This window comes from Corythoichthys intestinalis, chromosome 11 (assembly GCF_030265065.1).
Source record: "Corythoichthys intestinalis isolate RoL2023-P3 chromosome 11, ASM3026506v1, whole genome shotgun sequence".
NCBI classification, from domain to species: domain Eukaryota; kingdom Metazoa; phylum Chordata; class Actinopteri; order Syngnathiformes; family Syngnathidae; genus Corythoichthys; species Corythoichthys intestinalis.
The window spans coordinates 33,712,352-33,728,118 of NC_080405.1; the positions used below are offsets into that span (position 1 = coordinate 33,712,352).

General features: G+C 38.6%; 1 protein-coding gene across 20 annotated transcripts in view; it reads right to left on the bottom strand.

The window, feature by feature from the left end:
• The window catches only part of tenm2a (teneurin transmembrane protein 2a), a 342,932-nt gene that overhangs the window by 214,551 nt on the left and 112,614 nt on the right, over nt 1–15,767 (bottom strand). For 12 of the 20 annotated variants that reach the window (XM_057849548.1, XM_057849549.1, XM_057849546.1 and 9 more), the window contains 3 exons: nt 14,642–14,683; nt 14,485–14,517; nt 13,019–13,306 (listed from right to left, as the gene is read on the bottom strand). In XM_057849548.1, coding sequence (XP_057705531.1) covers nt 13,019–13,306; nt 14,485–14,517; nt 14,642–14,683 — 363 coding nt within the window. The remainder of the gene's footprint in view (nt 1–13,018; nt 13,307–14,484; nt 14,518–14,641; nt 14,684–15,767) is intronic. The other 8 variants (XM_057849557.1, XM_057849556.1, XM_057849559.1 and 5 more) reach the window with 2 other exon arrangements.

The following is a 15,767-nucleotide window of genomic DNA, read 5'->3' on the forward strand; positions in this document are numbered from 1 at the left end:
GGAAAACATACACTGATAATCTCCCTCGATCTGGGGCTCCATGCAAGATCTCATCCCGTGGCGTCAAAATAATAACAAGAACGGTGAGCAAAGATCTCAGAACCACACAGGAGGACCTAGCGAATGACCTGCAGAGAGCTGGGACCACAGTAACAAAGGCTACTATCAGTAACACAATGCGCCGCCAGGGACTAAAATCCTGCACTGCCAGACGTGTCCCCCTGCTGAAGAAAGTACATGTCCAGGCCCATCTGCGGTTCGCTAGAGAGCATTTGGATGATCCATAAGAGGACTGGGAGAATGTGTTATGGTCAGATGAAACCAAAATAGAACTTTTTGGTAGAAACACAGGTTCTCGTGTTTGGAGGAGAAAGAATACTGAATTGCATCCAAAGAACACCATACCCACTGTGAAGAATGGGGGTGGAAACATCATGCTTTGGGGCTGTTTTTCTGCAAAGGGACCAGGATGACTGATCTGTGTAAAGGAAAGAATGAATGGGGCCATGTATCGAGAAATTTTGAGTGAAAATCTCCTTCCATCAGCAAGGCCATTGAAGGTGAGACGTGGCTAGGTCTTTCAGCATGACAATGATCCCAAACACACAGCCAGGACAACAAAGGAGTGGCTTCGTAAGAAGCATTTCAAGGTCTTGGAGTGGCCTAGCCAGTCTCCAGATCTCAACCCCATAGAAAATCTGTGGAGGGAGTTAAAAGTCCGTGTTGCCCAATGACAGCCCCAAAACATCACTGCTCTAGAGGAGATCTGCATGGAGGAATGGGCCAAAATACCAGAGTTACAGAAAACGTTTGGCCTCCGTTATTGCCAACAAAGGGTACATAACAAAGTATTGAGATGAACTTTTGGTATTGACCAAATACTTATTTTCCACCATGATTTGCAAATAAATTCTTTAAAAATCAAACAATGTGATTTTCTGTTTTTTTTTTTCCACATTCTGTCTCTCATGGTTGAGGTTTACCCATGCTGACAATTACAGGCCTCTCTAATATTTTCAAGTGGGAAAACTTGCACAATTAGTGGTTGACTAAATACTTATTTGCCCCACTGTATATGTTGATTTTTATTTTTTTGGTTTAGTTTTGTATTTTCGTTAAAATGATTGTAAATCCTGTTCAAAATGTGGGCAAACCGAACGAGTAGACAGGTATGGGTATGCACCAATAAAGAATTACAGGCACCGCAAGGGTGTGTCTTTGCAAAGTTTCTGGGCAAAAGACATAGTTTTGGGATGCCTCCTTAGAAGAGGTCTACGTTTTGGCAGGAGAGGCATCTGATCTTGCAGACGCAGACAGACGGATACGCAGCTCAGCCACCATGTGATATGTCGATGTATTTCATTTGCATCTAACCCTCTGAAACATTGTGTAATTGTAGGTGTGTGGGGGGGTTTGTGTGTGTTTGGTGTGGTGCCACATAAGCACATGAGTTATTCGGTGGAATGCAATCTCCTAGTCCACATTTCATTTTGCAAATATCCCTTGTCCGGTAGTTCAGCTGTACTTCCTCATATCAAGAACGTGACAACAAGTTTCTCCTACTTTCAAGGAGTGGATGAGCTGTGCCAGCAAAAGCTTTGCTGTTAAAGGGAATGCAAACAAGCATGTTTATTGGTTCGAATTAGAGTGACCACAGGTGACTCATACCCAGCACATCTAATCATTTTGCCAAAGTGCAAAAGCAAGCCTGTCAACGAAATTACCAACATATTTTTTTCCTTGATATAGACTGACACAAGTGTAGATTTAGGCAGGTTACCTCTCTCAGTACACTGCAAAAAGAAATTTGAGAATACTTGAAAATAAGCAACATTGAGGAGTAAGCTAACTGAGCATATCCATATAAATGCAGAATTCGACAGAAAGGCCAGACTAAATTTAGTGCCACCTTTTCATTCTCTAATTATGAGATTAATACATCCTGTCACACACGTCACAATGGTGGCCTGTGATTTATTATCAGGTTGAGACGATGGAAAGATTGAGCCAGAAAAGGAAGACAGAGAGAAATATTGTCTGAAGGCAGTTAATTAGCATGGCAGCGTGATTAGACAAGCCTAGACCAAAGCGTACGCAGCCATAACGGGTGTCTTTGTTTGTAAACCCAGCTAGTAATAACCAAGATTTATTAGGGGCAAGCAACTGTGTAGTGTTGTAAAGAAGCTGGAAACCTGACTTTGAGTTTGGACAATTAAATTAAAAGATTCTATGGTAGGGATTGAAGTAAAAATGAAATGTGTTTTTCTTTCCAGCACAAAGGGTAATTAACACAATCATGGGAATATATAAGGTTTGGGAAGTGGTGTAGAGGGTTAAAATACATTACTGTAATAGTAAAATATAGCTAAATGCAACATCATTATTGTTTTTTATATACACTTGCTCCAAGTGTGAAACAAAAGCCACAGATTGTATTTTAGCATCTGCCTAGTTTTTTCTTCAATTAAAGAACAGGGATTGCTCTAGTTAATTAGCAATATTATGCTTAAAAAAAATACATAATAAAAAAAAAAAAAAAAAAAAAAAAAAAAATCGAATGGAAACATTGGCAGGCCATCAGAGGATATAAGAAGTCAACACACCCCTGTTAAAACAAACAAACTAACTTAACTAACTAAAAATATATAGATCAAGAAAATGATTTTAAAGTTTCTCTTGACTCTGATGTACTTATTTGTGGTTACATACCATAGCTGGAAAAAACAAACAACCAAACATTTTTTTATATTAAAAATTTAGAAAAAATAGCAACACTTATGTAAGCATGGGAGTTTGACTGTTCAGTGGGAAAATTGTTTAATCATCTAACCCACAGTAAAGATGTTTTTTTTTTTCAGTCATTTTGTATGGATGTGAATAACAATCTTTGCTGACAAAAAAACAATGTTGAACTTGATTTTTAATGAAAGCCAAATGCAAAGGCATATGGACCCTGGCACAAAAGCACAAAGCAGTGGACTGTGGAGCACAGCTGTAAACTCTGCCCTGGGCTTTAGGTGTAAATCAACGTCAAAGCTGGGCCTTATTTCATCTATTGCATGTTTTAATCATTTTTCCTCCTGATCAATGCGATTTGAATAGGGCCATCAAGCACAACTGTGGTAATTTACAAGCTCTCCTTTCTCTTGCCTGTGTTTCCAGACGGACATTTTATGAGGCAGTGCAGAGTACGACGATAAATCTCTTCCTCCACTTTGGTAAAATGGAATCTCCTGATGCTGCTCTTCACACCCATATTTGTTTGTCTCACTGTGGTGCTTGCACAAATTGAACTTCAATCAGCTCTGCCAAGTCAACTTTTTACTCGCTTTATTTTAATAGTGTCTGGAAGGTGCATTAAAAGTCAGTGACTAGATTGACAGGAAAGTGAAATGTGGAAAAACTATTAGGTGAATTTCCAAAAAATGTTTTGAAATCCAATATATAGGGAAGTACTAGTATATATATGCAATAAAGACTTAAAACATGATGGAATTTTTTAGTATAAGTAGTAGCTGTGGTACTACTGCATATTCCTAATTGTCATCATTGCTGATCCGTCTCCCATGCAATGAAAAATAAGAGAAAAACATTCAATGACTATAGTTACAGGTATATACTAGGGCTGTCAAACAATTAAAATTTTTAATCAAGTTAATTACAGCTTAAAAATTAATTAATCGTAATTAATCGCAATTAATCGCAACTCAAACCATCTATAAAATATGCCATATTTTTCTGTAAATTATACATATATTCTGTAAAATAAATTGTTGGAATGGAAAGACAAGACACAAGATGGATATATACATTCAACATACGGTACATAAGGACTGTAGTGGGCATTTCACTCTACTGTCATTTAAATCTGTCTATGCTGTCCTCACTCCGAAGCGTCTACTTTTTCCAAAGCTAGACAGCTAGTGAACAACGCCTTAATAATCAGACTTCTTCCTTTTTCATCTGATTTATTAATAAAATGGCCTCAAACCATTGTCCTCTTTAGACCGTCGTAAAACTACAAAAAAAAAGTACACAAGCACTGCATTAGCAACGACGTTAGCTTAGCACGCTATACAGGTTCACTAAACATAAACAAAAAGCGTCTCATACAAAAAATATAACATTTCGCTTACTAACATAATATGCACATTCTTTACAACAACCATACTTACGGACAAATCTTGTCCAAGGATCATATAAGCACAACATTACAACGTGGGCGTCAGTCCGAGACGTCGTGCAGCCATATTGAACTGTCAAGAAAGCAATAAACCATGTCGCAAAGCGACCACAAGAGTTCGCTGTTGGACAGCACAAAAAGCCTTACTGTAAAACTTACCAAAAGGCAGAATACTGTCTGAGCGGGACATGTGCGTTAATTGCGTCAAATATTTTAACGTGATTAATTTAAAAAATTAATTACCGCGCGTTAACGCGATAATTTTGACAGCCCTAGTATATACATAACGCAAGGCATAAAAATGTGTCTAAAATGTGTCTAAAGCAATTTCAATTGGTATATAGTGGACACGTACAGAGTATAGTATGTAAAAGCTGTGTACCAACTGTCAACTGGCTCAAACTGAAACAACCAAAATTTAAAGCACATCACCTATTTATTTGTTGTTTCATTTATCAGTCATGCACTCACAATTTTTTTTATCTATTGATTATTGACTTATCCAATTTGTCTGTTTGTACAGTCATTGAGATCAGGTGCATATGTTAATTGTGTTGTGCTTCTTGTCCAACGACAATAAACATATTCTAATTCTGCAGACTCATCCATCTATCTATTGCTTCTATCATTCCTATTCATGTATTTTTTGTTTCCTTTCTTCCTCATATTTTATTTTTAGTCATTAGTACACAGTGGATGTCATTATGCGCATGCCTTGTTACTGTCGAGTACTACTGATAGTATTTAAAGTGCTTATGACACCAAAAAAGTGTTTATTTCATATTTCACACTGTGTTTTATGCTCCTGAATGAAATGGACCGCTTGGATGTGTGTGGAAGCGATCGTTCTATATATTCAAGTTTTGAATCCTGTGCCATGAAAATGAGTTACTTCTGGCACCAGTCTTGGGTTTCGGACGAATGCGAATGTGACGTCACCCGGGTCAGCATCTACCCGGGTCAGCATCTCACAATACAGCATTGCTTTATAGCATGCAGATGGACTGCGGATTCAGCTAATTTCGCAGATTAATTGGTTTATTTTCGCATCACGCCAGCCAAACGGGCTCCAGGCTTTTGTAGCTGCACCAGGGAGAGGCGTGTGAGGCTTTTTAGGTTTCAGAAAGTTCCCGTTCACCCCGAGATCGGCCAAAACAAGTGTGCCACAACTGTGGGACCATTGGACTTAAGAGGAAGAGAGTAAACATCTTGTTTTGTATTATGTCAAATACTGGGATGATGGCACACGTTTTAATACGTAGGTGGCGTGCATTTTGTGGCTGACATGCTCCTTGTCCACCGAGAATGCCACTCTGCCGACGACCGGCGGCTTGTCGCATATCCCACCGCCAGGAAAGCGCTATACTCGGCTCATTGCCCTCTTCGTGTCAAATTTCCAGCCGAAGAGAAATTGCAACTTTGTGTTAAAAATGGGCATGAATACAGCGACTACAAAGTAAACACTACAAACTATCTTTGAATAAAGGACTATTTACTTATGCTTGGTCATGGACGGACATGTCCATGTAAAGTTCTCCTCAGACACATCCTGCCATGTTAGCTGCGCAACAACTGCACGCCGCTCTCACTGTTGTTCGCCGTGTAGTTAAGCATTAATTTACGCCATATTTGTGTTGACCATGTGGCAGCTACGCACTTCTCCGACGTCGGCCAGTTTGTTCGGCGGAAATTCTCCAGCTTTTTCCCCGGAAAACGTGCTCTCCTCCCGCAGCAGGGGACGAGCTGTAACGGGTTGCCGATCGGTGAAGACAATCGACAACCCAGCCGTAGTCCCGGGTAGTTTTGAGTGATTTTTCGCTTCGAAAGCCGAGAATACACTTTGAAACATCACTCGGTTCAGGTTAGCATGTTGGCTAGCTGTCACGCCTCCTGGTTTGTTTACGCTCTCCGAAGTCGGGGCAGGGAAATGACAAAAGCTGGACTAATTCCGGTGGCATGAAATATCGTTCAGGAGGTATAACAGTAAAGGTGAAGTCGACAGTTTTGACCATTATGGAGTAATTTTACCATGTCGTATTGAATAAATGCATTTTTAATATTTCATATTCCATTTAGCACAAGACTGTTATTTGTCATGACAATACCATTTATTTAGCAATTGGGGGAAAAAAAAAAATACTTCGATAAAAAGAACATCCTTTAAAAATATTGGAGTAGAGAGACTCAAACAGTGACATTTTGCGGCCATCTTCGTCGCATTTTCCTCATTCTGAATAATTCCCCCTCAATGGGCTGAATTCTAAATCAGATGAAACCACGACCCTGCTGACGTCATCCTCCTTTTGGGGACACTAGAGCCCCATAATGATAGGCGTGGCTAAACGTCAGATTAAAAGACTAATTTCTCGTCATCTGCGCTTTGCGAAATTGTTGTATACAGTCGAATTGTCTCAAAATATGGTCATAATAATGCTATTTAAGACTTTTTTTTTCTCCTGTCGTAGGCACTTTTTAAAGCTACTCAAAGTTCCAGATAGCTAATTTGGCTCTTCCTCTTTATAAAAGGTGTGCTACTCGTGCTAATTGTGTTGAGACTGGCAAAGGCACCCAACATTTGTGTGACATCTTTCTTTTATCTTCTGGAGCAGACTGTTAATATTTTATCGTCATATTTGTTTTTGGTGGATTTTTCCTTTGTTTTTGAGGCTTCTTTTTTTCTTGATTCATAGATGTAGAAATCCAACCACTAAAAATTAGAACACTTTATCACAATATATGAACTAAGGGAAGAAGGTCTCTGTTTCTAATGAAAAGGATGTAGCTCAAGTTGAGTGGAATATAAACTTGTAAATGAGGACATGCTAGATATCTGTGCTCAAGGCACAGGGTGCTGGTGTAGCCTATTTGTTGAATAGCTTTGTTTCTATCACATTTATGAGATCACTCATTCATCTTCCGTGGCGCTTATCCTCACGATGGCTATGAGGCATTTATGAGATCAACATTTGGTAAAAACTGTATGATTATTGAAGAAACAAATCTGTGCAGTGATTTGACTCTGTTGTTGCATTAAGAAATAGATTGAATGTTAAGCTCTTATAGAGATTCTGTGTGTATACTGCATCTGTGGCTGTTTAAGACTGATAGTGCTTTATTTATATCTTCAATAACAACAAATTGAAAATATTTGTTGTTTTGTAATCACATAATACATGTCAATAATCCATAATCTCAAAGAAAATATGGGACAACATCCATGATATAATCTACGGTCAGGTGTCCTAACAAACAATACTGGCAACAGAATACACAAAAATAGATATTTACCTGATATCTGCCATGTTTCTATTTTAGGACTGGGAGCTACAAAAGTGCACACATGCACATTTTCCCACATGAAGACGACTGCCTTGAGGGGAAACCTAGACCTTTAAAGTGACACCTGTCAGTCATGCAAGCACTCTGCACTGACAGTAGCTGGTGATACATGGATGCATGAAACAAAAGCAGACAGACGAAGATACTTTGAACATGAAAAAGGAGGTGGGGAGGTGATGAAGAAGAGGAGAGGAAGAAGACTTTGGAAGCTTATTAGAGACGCTGAGAGATGAGAGAAGTGCAGCTTGGCATTTTGGCACATCACCATCTTTTTGATTTGTTAGCATGTGTTTATGATGTTTCTCTGTCTGCCTCAGTCAATATCTATTATTAGATCCTCAGATCCTACCCTCGCTATTTTGACACTCTTGTTGCTGCTGCTCCGCTCTCATACTCATACAGGATTTATACCCACACATACCTGTAAAACCACAAGAAAGAAACACACAGGCATATTATTTAGGCCCGCGGGAGTCAAATTGTACTTCTGGGTGCTTTGAGGTGCCATCAGTGTCAGATGTTATGTCTGGACCAAGATGCAGGAGCAGAGGTGGGTGTTTCTCATTTCTCAAGGCGACAAAGTAGCTTAGCAAGTGGCTTTATCAGGCAAACTCAAACACACAACCCACTTTTATCTGGCTTCCCCTCTGCCTCTGATCCTTCTAGCCCTCTGGCCTAAAGCTGGGAGTCACTGGACCCTAAACATCTAAGGATGTTACAATTTTTCGTCCTCAATCAGACAGTCAAGATGCATTAAAAAAAGTGGAACTCTTTTGATCCAACAGGCTGTCATTTCCAGAGTAAGATGAAACAATGTAATATATTTTAAATGTTTCTTAAATACCTACCATTCTCATATCAGAACTGACATTTGGCGTTTTTCGATTTGATTCAATTTTAGGATAAACGTATTACTGAATTCAGTCATATGGTATTTCCTCTTTTTCAGTCTGGTGTTGCATCTGTGTATCACGCCAGTCAAGTACAAACTTTGAAGTAATAATGCCTGCTTTTATGTGCATATGACAATACATATAGAACTATATGTAATTCTCATGTTTTTTTTTCTTTTTATATATTCACTCAGCCAACATTGACATTATTTCATATTTGTTTATAGAAAGGTTCCACCCCTACATTTAAAGTACAAGAAAGAAAATCTTTCTTCAAAACAATAAAACACACTTACTCACTTCATATGGCTGGCAAATGATAATCATAATTTACTGCCATATTAAAAGACTAATTCTAAAAGCCTCAAAAGGCTTAGACTAAGAGCGTGGGCAGCGTCTGCAGCAGATATTGTGGTTGCGACATTAGTTTGTTAATTAACCACAAGCCAATTATCTGACATTCGGATGAGAGGTGCATCTCAGGTAAGGCGTTTCATGATGAGTTTAATGGATGTGGAGCAGTTTGATCAGTTGACACAAGTCTCAGATTTAGAGGCCCAACAGTCAGACAGAGGTTTAAGCACATCTGTTCAGGCGTCTGATGAAAATGTAATTAATTAGGCTGTTGTTTGTTTCTTCTATCCACTTTTCATTAACCTCTATTGACACATCTGAGAATCTCATGTGGCGGTTTACGACTACCTCAGGATTAACAAGGAAATTGGATCGTTGCAATAAACAAAGTTGCTGAAAGAAAACGATTCCCCCTGGGAACCTTCGAAACTCTCTGCTGCGAAGCAACACTTGGAAAAAAACGCTCAAAATTAGTTTGCTTCTAGATATACAAAAATAGGTTTTGAATGGCTAAAATGACAGTGGCGAGCTCTCAGAAATTATCGAGGTAAGAAGAAAGTTAATGCAAAAGAAATAGACTCAATCAGCAAATCTGTGAATTGGTGAGACGCAATAAAAAGATTGGTGAGAAGGTAAACAGTTTGTTTTAACAATCATTCACACTTCAATCATACGCGGAAATTAAGGGGGGCAGCCAACGTGGGCTAAAAGTGTCATTGCATGTAAATGACTTTATCATATATCCGGTAAAATATTGTCTAAAAAAGTTGTAAAGCAATAAAACAAACAACAAAAATAAATGAAATGATCAAAAAAAGATGGTTTTCATAACGTGTCACAATTGTTTTTATTTTTTTTGTAACAGATCACGTGACAAGCACCTTGGACGGTCATTTACTTTGATTAGCCAAAACCTCTTGAGGACTGAAGAGGCAGGATGGATTTACGTAATTTTTTCAAACCTAAGCTTTCAAAAGTGACAACAACTTCTGAGCAAGAACCAAGGATTGAAAATGTGGACCATGAAACGCCAGAGAGCACCGCCAAAATGGTGAGCGGAGTTTCAATTTGCCCCAATAAAGACGCTAATTGTACAAAAGAGCCACCGTCCGTGTCTTGCCAATGTAGTTACCCCCGTCAATTTTTTTTCGTTGATGGATGGGCCATGTTTTAAAACCTTGTAGATAACTACATCACCAAAACACGGAAATCAAGCAAATCAGTGCAGCGCAGTGGCTCCGCCCTGAGGATACAATTTTTGACGGGGGTAAATTGGCACGACACCGCCGGGCGTACCATATTCAATGGATAACAATCTTGGCGAAAAGTATAGCTGTCCTAAGCAGCCTGATTTAGAATTCCCCTTAAGAATGATGGGGAAAAAACGCTCATTTTCAACATATTATTATAAATATTCTTGTAAGTTAATTTTATTGCTGACACTACGTTTCGGGGTCATCAACATCAAAAGTCAAACTCAACCTATGACTTGAATGAGCAAATAACGCAGCACACATAGGACCCCACCCTAACATGACTTCACTTGAAAATCTGAGCATGCAAACCTATGGTCTGATATCAGATTTGAGCGTTATGACAATTCAACACAAAAGACAATAATGACTTACATAGGCGGATCTACTTATCAGGCGAAGTAAGTGATTGCCTTAGGCCCCCAACCAGTAGGGGGCCCCCAACCAGCTGCCCTTGCCCCAACAAGCAAGAGCTTGGGCCACCGGAGCCAGCAGCACCCCCAAATATTCATCATGTACAATTATGTCAGCATACAAAACAAACAAATAACAAAACAAAAAAGAAAGTCATTTGAATGCTGCATTTATATTATCTCTCCCCGACACACACACACTACAATGGACTGTTCCACAAAGACGGACTGAGTATCAGTAGCTTAGCTTCATTTAGCACCGTTTAGCTTCGCGTAGCTCCGTTTAGCATGGCTTAGCTCCACTTAGCTGTTCGTTAGCTTCACTTAGCTCTCCCGCGTTTTTCACGCCACTAAGCTCGCTATTTTTACAGCTCACTTGCTACTTTGCACGTCGGCTATCGTTTATTTCGAACACATGAGCGAACGTGCTCTCCATGAGAGCCAAAGTGCAGTGAGGGAGAAGAACAGGCCGTTCTTTTTATTATAATTATTTTTAATTATTAATTTATATTACCGTAATTTCCCGAATATAAGGCGCACCCGTGTATAATGCGCACCCCAAATTTACTTGTAAAATCTAGGGAAAATTATTGTACCCGTTTATAACGCGCACCCTAATTTTAGAAGAAAACAGAGCTTGTGTACAGATACAGAAATGTCATTTTACTGACTGGTGAAACACAGCACAAGCATAGCACATTGGTAGTTCAAAACATTACCGTAAACTGACAATATTTACGGTAATAATATGATTTGACAACTTCTCCAACTTACCAGAATCTAGGAGAAAACAAAACAGATGTGACTTTTCTTTTAAAGGCTGCTGTATAACTTGCTCGTTTCCTCATGATGAATAAATGTTTCTTCCATGGATTGATACGGTAAAATGAAAGTGAGAACGTAAGTCGGAAATTCGTGAGAGCTCATAGCTGTCAACACGACAGTAACAAAAGGAACTATTGTTATTTGGGTTTGAGTTTCCCGAGGGACCGATATAGTTGACGGACACAGGAAGTGTGTGTCCTTACATTTGTTATGGTCGGAATTGCGGAGCTGCAATAAACGTCGACTCAAATGAGTTCAAGAAACTAAATTCTGTGCTTTATGAAGAGTGAAAAAAGCAGAATTTAACAGACGAAATCATTCGGCCGATTAGAGTGAAGTATTACCGAAACAAAACGGTGACGTCACGTACCGTAATGGTCGGCAACGGGTCGCCGCATACGTTTCTTCAACACAACGTGGCCGTGTCAATGAAAAAAAATCGGTTTATATATATTATATATATATATATATATATATATATATATATATATATATATATATATATATATATATATATATATATGTAATACATATATATTTCTGTCTCCATCCATGTACCCGTTTATAATGCGCACCATGAGTTTACAAGTTGATTTTGGGGGAAAAAAGTGCGCGTTATATTCGGGAAATTACAGTACTTTTAATTATAATTATTATACTACTATTATATATAGTAGTATACTATAATAATAATGCTAGATTTTTTTAAAGAATTGTTTTGAATAATGTTGGAAAGGCAAAGTCAGTGTTCTCAATCTGTTTTCTTTCCATTCTTTTGCACTAGTAAATGCTACCAGCGTTTAACCTCATTGTTTATTTTGATTAATTATTGTTATTTACATGATTATTTGTACTTTAATAAAGAATTTAAGTGTTCCAAAATGGTTTTGTGAATTGATAAGCGTCAACAAAAATTTAATTGCTAAATTCGTAAAAAAGAAAATTATCAGATTAGTCGCCTAATCGTAAAACTAGTCGGCTGACTAATCAGGAGAAAATTTGTCATTTAGGACAGCCCTAGTGTACCGGAACATATTTCCTCCACACCCTTCTCACCTTTTTAACCCCTGATCCATGAAGGGGCCCCTGGATTTGTTTGCCTTAGGCCCCAAAATTGCCAAGTCCGCCACTGATTACTTATTGAAGTGTGACAGATCAGAGCCTGAAAGGCATAGGTGAAATGCTGGAATAGGTATTATCATGTGTTACAGTACAGATGGTTCATGTCTTACATCTGTGTGCTAACCTGTAATGTAAAATCACACCATGTGGTAATATGATGCCTGTGTGTAAAATAGAAATATTCTGCTGCAGGTATGGCGGACCTGTGAAATTGAATTAGATTAAAGCTGAGGCTTGATAAATAAATAAATAAATAAATAAATAAATAATACAAACTCATGCCCAAGAATCTTATGTACAGTAATGCATTAGAGTTCTACATCATACAAAGAAACAATAAACGCTGTGATAGCACCTCCTTCTACTTTAGTAGATATATAGAGCTGTTTATTAGACTTGTTTTACCAGTACCTGTATTGAATCATATCAGATCACTTCTAATTGAATATTTAAGTGTGTTTGATGAAAAATTACTTCTTAGATCATATATTGTTTTGTTCTGTGAGTGTCTACTGGGAAAGTCTATTTAAAGTGTCTTGCATATTTTTTTGTTTGTTTGTTTGTCGGTGTTCTCTGATCTGTTCCTCATATGGTCGTGTCTGTATGTTATCTTGTAAACCCATTCAGGAGTCCTACCTGATTCGTCGTCAGACTTGTTGTCATTCTCGGAGTCGGTGAGGGTCAAAGCGGAGTTCTCATGACTGGACACTCCGGAACTGCGACGAGACTTTACCCCTCCGGCCCAAAGCTGGATGGCTCGGTCCGGTGACAAGGGGCCGTCTGGATCAGAATCTGCATCGGATCCAGCGCTGAGGGAATAGCCCCTTTGAAGGAGCCCCAGTTCAGGACAATAGGGGACAGCAGCGGGATGAGGAGCAGGTGTTTGATCACATACTCCCAGTTCAGACAGAGTAAAGTTCCCACCTACAAGTAAGACACAGCAGTTACACAGGTGGAGTGAAAGGCTGAGGTTGGTAACAGCAGTAAAAGTGGTAAATGGAGCCATTCACATAAGTGCTTACACAAACAAACACGCCAACCAAGCAGACAAATCTACAATCACACGCAGCGAGGCAAACTAATTATAAAACTACGGAGGAGGTGGCTGAGAATTGCTTTTGTTGATGCACTCAGGAGACAAACGATGACACAGCATGAATCAGCCACAAACTACAAAGAGCTGCTGGAAGGAATACTGTATGTGCTAGTTATCAAGCCTGTTACGAAAAACTTTTAAAGTGTCCATCCCTGACTTTATTTACAGCTCCTCATTTGAACTGCAAATATGTTGATAAAAATCTTGTATTAATGCAGCTGCAAAGCTGCTTACTGGTCAGAAAATTTCACCCTAGTATTTCCTTGTAGGACCCGAATGTTGACTGAATTAAACATAGTCGACAGCATTACCAGCCATGTTGCCGAAACTATCCTTTCCTCATCCCCCCATTTAAGACAAACTGACTTGTCTCGCCCAAAATAAATATATAAAATTACCCAAATTAAAGCACATCAAAGGAGATCAATAACAAAGTACTGCAGCCCAATTAAATCCAAACTGAAGAAAAAGCAATTAAGGGAAAAGGCATGCTCAACCAATTTATTCTTTATACTAATTAAAAGAGTATTGTGGATGCAATCTCTCACTATCAGCTGTTGGGGTAGAGGGTTCAGAGGGAAAAACAGTTGTGTTTCACTTCATTAGCAGTTTGTAAGGAAGGCGAAAGGGAATGGGGATGAGAGTGGCGACGAGAAGTTGTCATGGTGGTGGCATACTATATGAATGAGCGCGCCGAGAATCACACAGCTGCGTGACTCGGTCAACTGTGACTCATCAGGAGCAATCAGGAGGAAAAGAATTAAAGTGATGAAATCCATCTGCTTGATCTCCTCGTCTGCTCTTAAAAAGCTTGGGGAAAAAAAACTCGAGAAGTGAGCAGACACATGGATGGAAGGGCCTCTCAAGAACTTTGAGTGGTAAAATGAGCTTATCTATTTCTATACACAGCCACACCAAACAAATCACGCTACATCAACTAGCCTGAGATCACAACTTAGGATTTAACTGACTGCAGAGAACAATGCACTAAATCACTGAATGTTACCAGTTGCCTTCGTCTTTAGTTGTGTTCCTCCCACTTTAAAAAAAAAAAAAAAAAAAAAAGATCATTTATTTACAACAAAGATAAAACTTTCAAATTGATTCCAACTACACTTCTATTCACTAAACACAAGTCTATATCCTAGTTTTTGTTTCCATACCTGAGATGAAGTATCGAAGGACGGGAGAAAATTCCAGGAGGCCTGAGAGAGTAAAAGCAGATGAAGCCAGCATAAGGAATGTAACATTCTAGCTCAAATAACTACTCTACAGTGTATATTTTAAACCAATCTACAACCGCTACATCACACAAGCTGTCAATCCACGCAATTAACATCCCACAAACAGTGATTACATATGAAACATCCAATCACTTTGTAATCCCAGGAGTGGTAGACCTAGTCCCATGCTAGAGCAATCTACATGAAGTCAAAGAAAGATGGATTGGTTTGTGAGGGTGTAGCAGACATGAAATCTATCTCAGTTAGTTCATAACTAGAAACTCAATAAGATGTTTGTTACTTGATATTATGACAAATATGGAGGGGCAATGCTGCGCCATATCTTAATTAGATCAATGTCCTTCTCATTCACACCATATTGCAATTTCATATACTGTGTATCGTATTGTTCTGCACTCATGGGCACCAGCTTTAGGTGCCACTGTATAAATGGAAAGCAGCTCTCAAGAAAAACTTTTTTTTTAATAAAAAGAATGCAAATGCAATGGAGTCAGGTCATTAAAATATTACAAACACCTTCACCTAAGATCAATGACATGTATAATGTGGACACTGTGTGCTAAAGAGTTTATGCTATTCAAAAAATTTATTGACTGTCCAATTGTGTTAGTGTTGCTGCTGTGACTTGTCTGTACTGTACATTTAACACCAGTGTTTCTCTTTTAGGTGAAGCTACTATTACAGTAAATTAGTGTTAAACTATAGGGGTAAATGTAAGGATGATTGGGTGAACGCTAATGATTACACCCAATCTCAACAAGGTCCACAATTTGTTACACCATGCAAAACATTATAATGGGTTACTGATTAGAGCGAGAACATGGATACTAAAAGACTCTGAAGAAAAAAAAATGGTTTGATCGCTGTGCAAAATGTAAATAAGCCAATCTATTTACAGTATATTCAAACAGATAGTCAGCAAAGACAAAAACTGTTTCTCATCTTCAAAAATGCTGCAAGATTAATCTGTATTTTATGGTGATCACAATTTCAATAAAAAAACATTTACAATTTAATTAACCTGAGGGTTAAGCACCTTCTCAAC